Genomic DNA, 9,229 nt, shown 5'->3' with positions numbered 1-9,229 from the left:
CCACTTTTTGTAAGATTAAATTTGAAAATAAGTGGTGTTAGTGGCAATGCAAGGCGTCATGGTGTGTACTTTTTAAACCTTCGCGTCATATGGTTATGTTCCTATTGTGTTCCTGATGGTATGGGCACCCTAATATGCTAACAAACTTTATGGTGGCAGCAACCATTGCTAAAATAAAGCAAAGAGCCAATGGTGTGGCCAGTATGGCATACATATATGAGAGTTTGGATGCTATTCAGGGGGTGGAGGAGTGCCAAAACAGTTAGCAAATGTTTGTTATCTCTGCCCATTCATTCATTATGGGGTGGTTTGCGTGCTACTGGAGAGCAATGCCAGTTGAATTGGCCTCTTATACTTTCATTGCCATTTTTCTACAATATTTATGGTAGATATTTGGAGGGCCTCAGAAATTAATATTAATCTGGAGGGTGCACATCACTTGAGGTTGATGTACATCAGCACTGTTTGGCCAATTTTGACTTTCTAGCTAGGGAGGCTGAGGATAATCTAACCGAATAGTTGATCGATATCATGCACCTATCAACACAAGGCTAGTCAGAATATCTGAAATTGACTTCTTGCTGCATAGCGTGGGGCTTGGATATGGGCAGAACTGCCCAATCTATTTCTAAATTGGCCTATGATACACCCTGACACTGCTACTCATTAATAACTCAACTTTGACTATCCTGATTTGCCCTATGTTATCATATGCATGGCGCTGCTCAACTATTTCGTTTAGCGCAGTCTTAAGATAAGCGTATCCATGGCCTCCCTAACAATCCAAATGAGCCACGAACAATGCTATTGTACATCAACTGAAGGAAGAGGCGATGTGCACCCTCAAATCAATATTAATTTCTAATGCCCTCCAAATATCTTCTATAGAAGTTGGAAAATTGGTAACCAAAGTAATAAGGTTAGTTCGACAGACATAACTCTCGATCAGCATGTAAACCACCCCTTAATGAAATGAGGCCACCGGTGCAGGTCTGCATTTGATGCAAAGTGACCACCATCATACATGCACATGACTTCACTCGTATTCTGGAAAGGACAAACCTTAGGCAACATATGTTTAGTGAAAGGGAAGAGTAATCGGAGTGGAAGACGATATTTTAAAGCTCCCCAATATGCTATTGAATTAGACGTGCGTGGCAAATGCACGATTACTAGTTCTCTTAAGTTGGTAACTGCATCATTGGTTTCAATAATTAACCGTCATCCACTTGAACTGTTACGTAAAACTTTTTGTAGAATATTTACATAGGAATAGCTTTGCTCATACAAAATTAGTATAGGTAAGGGTAAAGAAATTTCAGAAACCCTACTTTTACAAAAACTTAGAGAGGGACAGTAACCACCTCGAGCTAGACATGGGAATAACCCTCATTGGATTGTACTAGTGCGTAAGATTTTTTTTTTTTTTGAGATGTAGTGCCTAAGATTGTAGAGGTGTTATGTAAGGATAGCATCGCGCAAGGAATTTCCTCACGCCCCCGGCCCCGGCCTTCAGTTGTAGTGGACCAGCTGAAGCATAGCCGAGCCTTCGACCTATTAGAGCAACTCTAGCCGATCCAAGCCAACGCTTTTTGTGGGTTTTCCAATTGATGATTTCGGCCACCCACGTCCCCCACACCCGCTGCCGGACGCGAGGTACTTCCTATGTGACCGTGACGGCGCGGGGAGATCGGGGAAGCCGGTCTGATGGGGCCACAGCGTCGCGGCGGCGGCGGCGGCTTGAGGACGCGCATGCACTGTGCTCATGGTGGCGCGGATCCGCGCTGCGGATGGACGGCAAGGACCGGCGGCCACGGGATCCGGTCATGGCGGCAACGGTGGGGGTGCAGGAACGGCAGGGGATTCGCCGACGGCGGGGATTGGGGAGAAGAAGAGGCAGAGGAGGCGTGGGGAGTTTTACTCCAAGGCCGAACGGTGGAGTAAATTTACTCGCCGGATAAGCGGTGGAGTAAATTTTATACTCTTCTATCTATGGGTTTAGAAGATCGGATAGGTCTTGGTTAGAGGAGTAAAAACTAGATTTTTACTTCTCTAACTAGTAGCTTTTTAGGGGATCGGTTAGAGTTGGGTTTAGTCCCTTCGCCTGCGGAGCTTGCGAGGTTGCTGGGACCTTTCTTAGTACTGGATTACAGCGGATCGGTAAGGTAGTACTACTGGTCCCGCTCCTCTCGTCCTCCCGCTAGGGTTTCCCCTCGCCGCCGCCGGCCGCCGGCGCGGGCGCCCCAGCGCCTCCCCCGCCCCACTCCCCCTCCCCTCCTCCTCCCCGTAACCCCCCCCCCCCCCGCGTCGCCCCCCGAGCGGGGCGACCGAGGCAGCTCCCCTACCGCGCCGCCTTAGTCCGCCCCGTATCTCCTCTTCCTGCCGCTGCCGCCGGCCGGTGCGGTCGGGCGCTGCCCGCTCGACGCCGTGGCCTGGCTGGCGGTGGCGGCCCCCTGCTCTTCCCCGGCGCGGATTCTCGGCTCGGGCGGCGTTTCCGGCGGCGGTGTTCCTTGGCCTACGGCGGCCCAGCGGCCTGGTGGCGGCTGGCGGCGACCTGTCGCGGTGGTGGCGACGCCCTTTGGCGGCGGGGCGGCGGGATGGCGCAGGTCGGCCGACGGCGCGATCCCAACCTAGATCTGGGCCCTATGGGCCCCATCTGGGTCCTAGCGGGCCGGTCTTGGTGTTGCCTCGCTGCTCTCTGCGCGGTGATGAGGTGGATCGGCTCGGACGGCGGACAGATGCGCCGTTGGCACGTCTTCTGCAGCGCGAAGGCGGGGGCTTTACGAGCATTTGAGCGCCCGGCCGGACCTGTGTGCCCACGGGTTTGGTTTGCCCCTGCTATTGCGTCCGGTCGGTTACCGTCGTTGACGGTGGAGATTGCGCCCTCCCGCGTACCGACGGTGCTGCTGCCCTAGTCCCGGCTCCTCCTCATTGTTGTGCAGACCCTACTTCGTGGTGCCGTGGTGAGACGGCGTCGAAGCTTCAAGTCCGTGTTGGCGCAGGGTGGTGGTCGGTTTGATGGCGCGCTCCGGAGCGCCTGAGGGGTGGGTTGGGATCGGGAGAAATCCCTGTCGGCTTGGCCCACACCGGCGTGGCGGCGCTTGCGGGTGTCGTCAGTCCTTCCTGTGACGACCCCGGCTTAATCGTGCACTAACCATACACGCAAATGCACACGATCAAGCCTAGGACTCACTTGAAGATATCACAACACAACTCTAAAACATAAATAAAGTCATACAAGCTTTATATTACAAGCCAGGGCCTCGAGGGCTCGAATACATAAGCTCGATGGCATACAAGCGTCAGCGGAAGCATCAGAATCTGAGTACAGACTATTACATAGAGAGAGAGATAAGCCTTTAGAAGGCGGGGTAAAATAAAAGCTACGATCGAAAGGCGAAGGCCTCCTGCCCTGGACCCTCCGATCCTACTCCTGGTCGTCCGTCGGCTCCTCGTAGAAGTACTCGTCGGGAGGGTAGTAGTAGTAGCCGTAGTCGTCGACTGGGGCGGCAGTCTCAGGGGCTCCGTCGTCTGTCGGCATCGAAAGAATATGGGGGAAAAAGAAAGTAAAGCAAACGTGAGTACTCATCCGAAGTACTCAACAAGCAAGGATCTACACTATAAATGCAACATTTTCAAGGAAGGGCTGTATATGTGGACTGAGCTGCAGAAATGCCAGAATAGAGGGGGAAAACCTAGTCCTATCGAAGACCGGCATCTTCAGCATCTTCAGTCTTGCAGCATAGAAGAGAGTAGAGTAACATAATGTAAAGTAGTGGTAGTATCATCAACCTCGGCCTGAGATCCTTTCTCGACTCCCTGCGAGAAAGCAATCCCAGAGCCCTAGTATCCATTTCTCATCACATCATCAAGTTCTAGTTGTACCGAACGGGATACAACTCCGAGTGTCCGTTACCGTAGGACAGGCTATCGATAGAAGATTCTTCCCTGCAGGGGTGCACCAACTTACCCACCACGCTTGCTTAACTCCGGCCGGACACACTTTACTGGGTCATGCCCGCCCTCGGCCAAACAATATGCCGCGAGGATGTTTTGGAAGCAAACCTAGCAACCCCTTATACAAGTGCAGTTGCGTTCCCAGTCCAATCCAAAACGGGCCGCTCCTCGCTGACGTCAATTAAGCTCCGGTTGAAGTATACGACGCAGAACGCCCATACTATGCCCACGTGATGGTTAGTGCTATCGGGCCAGAGGCCCCTCGGATCAAATATCGAAACCGCTCGTGGATTAGGAGCGCGCGGTAACGAGCAGAGACTCACGATCGATGTGACCCCGTCGCCCCGTCTCGAGGACTTGTGGCAAGGGCTAAGAATGCCCGGCCACGCCTCGTCATTATCTCGCGGGCACCTCTCAGGTCAACCCGTCTCCACATCACTTCGCATATCAGCTCGCGCGGGTACCCCTCAGGGCCGACCCGTCTTTAGTATCATGGTTTAATGTCAAGTCTCAGTAACCAATGTAACTGTGTGTCTGACACCAAGGGGAACCCTGAGGAGTCACCCTCGACGGAATTCCACCTGATGTTGTCGTCAAGGTGAACGGAAGAGGATTCACCCTCGAAGTCCACACTTGAGAAGTTGCAAGATGGCGTCGCTATCGGGGGGTGGTGTAGGAGGATTCACCCTCGCTTACCACGACCGACTAGATAACCTACAAGGTTAACATCAAACGTGCTGAAGAGGAGTCACCCTCGGCACGTGACGGTAACCCATTAGTGTCGAGCAACTTAGGGGGAAGTGACGTGCGGTGCCCGGGTCTGATCTTCGATCCCGTTGCACGGGTCTTCAGAGAGTCCAGCGGGTCAGTTGGGACAAGTGGATCTCTCATCAGGCTCTACCCAACCTAAACTAAGCAGTTTAGGATAAGCAGTAGGTAACAGCAGGTTACAATAAACATGCTATGCATCAGAATAGGTAAAGCAGTAGCAGCAGCGATTCTAGTGCAAGCATGAGAGAGAAGAGAATGGGCGATACCGGAATGCTCAAAATGGGGGTGCTTGCCTGTCTGCTCGACGGCAAGGGCAAGGTCGTCAACTGCGTCGTCTGGCTCCTGAGCAGCGTCGACCTCGGGAGCTACGTCGACGTCGTTGTCTACCGAGAGAGAAGAGGGGGAAGAAACAAATAAATACATAGCAACAAATGCATGACAATACGATACGCGATGCTAGAGGTGGCCTATCGTAGTGCTACATGACACCGGTGAAGGAGGAGAACATCCGGGAATGTTTTCCCGAAGTCTGGCCTTTCCGGACAGATGAAATGGAGGGGTATGGTTGCATGTTCAGGTAGTTAGAGGCATGAGACAGATAAACGGAGAGCGCATTTGGATTCGTCTCATCGTTCTGAGCAACTTTCATGTATAAAGTTTTTCCATCGGAGTTACGGTTTATTTTATATAATTTTTCAAAAATTAAAGCATTTTCTCGATTTTTTTATATTAACAGAGTTGACCCGAAAAGGGAAATGACGTCAACCGTGGGCATGGCATCAGCGGTCAACAGGAGGCGTTCACTGGTCAAATCTGACCTGTGGGCCCAGTGGGACCAACTGGTCAGTGACTCAGGGCTTAATAGAGAATCAATTAAACTATCAGCAGCTAATTAAGGATGTGGGCCCCACATGTCAGTGTCTATGTTAATTAATAGATTAATTTTAAAACTTAATTAGTTTAATTAACGCACGGGCGCACTGGTCAGTAACAGGGGATGAACAGTGCTGCGCATTGACCCGGTCAACAAAGTCAAACGCGCTGCGGGGCCCGCTGTCAGCGTCTACGGGTGGACGCCACCACTTGCCACGTCGGAGAGGTCGCCGGAACGCGCCGGCGAGCGCTCCGCGGCGGCTGGCTCGCCGGAGAGGCTCGAATTTTCGCCACAGCACACCAAATCGCACGATTCCACTTGCGTTCGGAAGCTGGCGCTCGCGCGCGTCGTGGGGTGGCAAAGGTTTCGCCGGAGGTGACCTAAATCGGCGGCGGTGTCGACCGTGGCGGACGCCGGAATTCGGGTGCTGGCGGCTACGGCGAAATGGGGTATAACAAGCGACGCGGGGAGCGGCGTTAGGCGCCTACGAGCTCCATGAGCTCCACCACGAGCTCGGACGCGAGCTCGGACTACGGTGGTCACGGCGGCGAGCTCGTTTTCGGTAATGGGCACGGCCATGTCGAGGCCGGCGGCTGCGAGCACGGAAATAAGCAGGGGAGTGAGGGGAGAAGGAGAGGAGCTCACAGCGAGGTCGCGCAGTAGCTCAGCGTGCTCGGGGAGGCGCCGGAGTTGACGGGGCGTTCGCGGCGATCTCGCCGGCCCGAGGAACAAGAAGACGACGTAGGCGAGGGTGAAGCGGCTCCCGGCTCTGATTCGGAGTCGCAGACGAGGTGGCGGAGCTCAGCGAACCTCCTGGACACGGCCACGGCGTTCGGGGCCGCCGGTGGCCGCAGTGGTGACGACGACGCGTCGGCGGTGGGCTAGGGAAATGGGGAAGGAGAGGGAGCCGAGCGAGGGAGACGAGGGGGAGAGTGAGGAGAGAGGCCAGGGGGGAAGAACGAGGGGGAGTCCTTATCCCCTCGCTGGCCGCGGCGTCGCGGTGTCGTCGTCTGGCCGGAGCGCGCGCGGCGGCCACAGGGGCATCGACACGGAGGGAGAAAGGTAGGTGGGGTGGGCTGGGCCGTCTCTGGGCCTATACAGGTAAGTGCACAGTAGGTCCTTTCATTACTTTTTGTTTTTCTTTTCTGTTATTTCTTTTAGCCACTGTTTGCATTTATTTAAGCTACTAAAAGACATTTTTAAAATGTGGGACTGGGTTCAAATATTAACATGCAATATTAGCTAACACTAGAAAGTGGTTTGGGCAACTTGTAGTTCCATAAGAAATTTTAATAAAAGACTTGGCACTTTTTATTACTGTTTTGAGGTGGTTTCAGGATGTTTGAGTCATTTAAGTAATTCAATTAATATTAATTATATTTTGACACTTGCTTCTGGATTATTCTAAATATTATGAACATTTTAGTTCTGCAATTTGAAGAAATATTTAGTTGACATGAAATTTGAATTGGAAACTGACTTTGATTTTGGACAAGTGGCAGATTAGCTTAGTGATCATGATGACAGGGCAACTTAATTAGCTTAATGACAGGGTTAAGATCTGGGGATGTTACACTTCCTGGAGGGCGTCGGGGCGACCCTTCCTATCCCCTCGCCGCGTACCAGGGGAAACCCTTCGCAGCAACGTCATCGTCGTCGCATCCCTTCTTGGAGGTGTTGCTTGGTGCCGGCATTCCGGAGTCGTGGAGCTTGGTGGGAGTTCTCCGGTGGGCGCAGTGGTCGCGGGGCTTCTTTGTTTTTTCGTTGATCCGCCGCTCTTGGCATTTGTTTCTTTTTTTTGTTTTCTCTTCCTTTTCTTTTGGGCGTGACCGTGCTGTTTCCGCCCCAGCACTTATCGTTCGCTGTATCGTGGTGGTTGCTTTGTAATACAAAGCGGGGAAAAACCCTTTCTCGGACATTTCTTAGTACTGGTCGCTGCCTCCTGCATGTACGAACCATACATTTGCCACGAAATTTCAGCTGTGCAACCAAAGTCATGGATCGATCATCATTAATTAATTGTTGCACCCATGGATTTTCGTACGTAGCTATCTGAACCGCCGCCGCACATTGGCCGCGCAAGTACAGCGGAAAAGCTTACAAAGCGCAGGATGGCGACCACGCATCATCCTGGCGCGACGTCGTACGCCCTCGTTGACGCGCTCGCACTCGTCGATCCACTCGCTGTAGACGTCGATGGGCTCGGTGAGGGCGTCCGGCACGGTGGAGTAGCTCTCCAGGCAGACGTAGCACGACGCGGTGGCGATCTTGATGTCGAGCTCGATGGTGCACTCGACGGCGGCGGCGTGGCTGCAGAAGGCCGTCTCCAGCTTCTCCACCTTCTTCCGCGGCGCCGCCTTGGACCTCGCCGACTTCCGCTTGCCCATGGCTTTTTAGGATCTACTCTATCGCCGTGTGGCTAGATTTGCATCTCGCATTTGCAGTGCCGTCGGCAAGGGCCAAGTACTAATTCGGACGTGGGATGTGCTCCAATCCTAGTCTCTCTCAACCCGCCGTCGCCATCGATCCCCGCCTCGTTGACGCCGCCTGCACTTCCAGGTAATCACCCTTTCTTCCTCACTCTTCAACCCGGCGACACCACTGAGGCAGGGCACCGGCGTTCCGATTGTTAGACTGTATCTGTATAGGTAGACTTGTTTATAGGTAGATTTGTATATACACCTTGTATATTGTATCCTTTGATATTTATATATAATGAGATAGCCGCACCCCCTTGAGGTGTCGAGCAGTTGCCAAATCTTATGTTTTACATGGTATCAGATTAGGTTACGATGTCTTCCGCTGCCGCCGCCGCCACCGCCGCCGTCGCGCCGACCTCTGTCGCCGCTCCCGCCGCCGCGGTGCCGGCCCTTGCTCCTGTGTCACCGTTCCTCGCCTCGCGGCCTCTTGCGATGGCCTACGGTGCTCCTCCGTCGCCCAGGTCCCCGATCGGATCGGGTGTTCAAGGCGATCACGCTGCCTCGCCGAGGGTTGCGGTGCCCTCTAGTGCTGATCTTCCTGCCGGCGGCGTCTCTGCGCTGATTGGGCCGCCGCCATCGTCGTCCTGGCTGGCGCCGCACTACGGTGCGCCGCCCCCACAGCAACCCTACGGCGCCCCGCCGCCACCCTACGGTGCGCCTCCGCCGCACCACTACGGTGCGCCGCCAACGAACCCCTACCCGGCGCCGCCCCAACCCTACCCGGCGCCCCCGCCGAACCCCTACTCGACGCCGCTCCAACCCTACCCGGCGCCATCTTAGCAGCCACAAGAGGCTGCGGCTGCCTCGCAGTATGGGGCTTTGGTCGCGACATCCTACAGCCCCTTGGTGGCTGGTTCCCCTGGATCCTACCCGCCCTACTCGGTGCCTGCTGCGCATCCCGGGGCGGTCCCGTCGATGGGTCTGTATGCACCGCCGCACGCTCACGCTGATCCGGCCACGGTGCCGTTGCCGTTTTACTTCTCGCATCTGCTGCCGGTGAAGCTCGCGTCGGACAACTACTTGTCCTGGCGTGCCCAGGTGCTGCCTCTTCTGCGGAGCCGTTATCTGGAGGGCTTCGTTGACGGATCCATCCCGTGTCCGCCCCCTCATCACCCGGCGTATCACACATGGGTGGCTCAGGATCAGG

At 54.4% G+C, this 9,229-nt stretch overlaps 1 protein-coding gene and 1 long non-coding RNA gene across 2 annotated transcripts; both read right to left on the bottom strand.

The window, feature by feature from the left end:
• Positions 1–3,200: 3,200 nt before the first annotated feature.
• Positions 3,201–6,540, bottom strand: LOC123163923 (uncharacterized). The gene is made up of 3 exons (XR_006482084.1): positions 6,248–6,540; positions 4,995–5,111; positions 3,201–3,531 (listed from the first exon to the last, which is right to left on the bottom strand). It is a non-coding gene; the product is annotated as an uncharacterized lncRNA (long non-coding RNA).
• A 1,110-nt stretch (positions 6,541–7,650) lies between these two features.
• LOC123157283 (transcription elongation factor 1 homolog) lies at positions 7,651–7,989 on the bottom strand. Its single transcript, XM_044575546.1, has one exon. The coding sequence runs from the start codon at positions 7,987–7,989 to the stop codon at positions 7,651–7,653; it is 339 nt and encodes a 112-aa protein (XP_044431481.1).
• Positions 7,990–9,229: the final 1,240 nt, after the last annotated feature.

The sequence above is a fragment of the Triticum aestivum genome, chromosome 1D (genome assembly GCF_018294505.1).
Source record: "Triticum aestivum cultivar Chinese Spring chromosome 1D, IWGSC CS RefSeq v2.1, whole genome shotgun sequence".
NCBI classification, from domain to species: domain Eukaryota; kingdom Viridiplantae; phylum Streptophyta; class Magnoliopsida; order Poales; family Poaceae; genus Triticum; species Triticum aestivum.
This window is presented reverse-complemented; position numbering and strand designations above follow the sequence as displayed.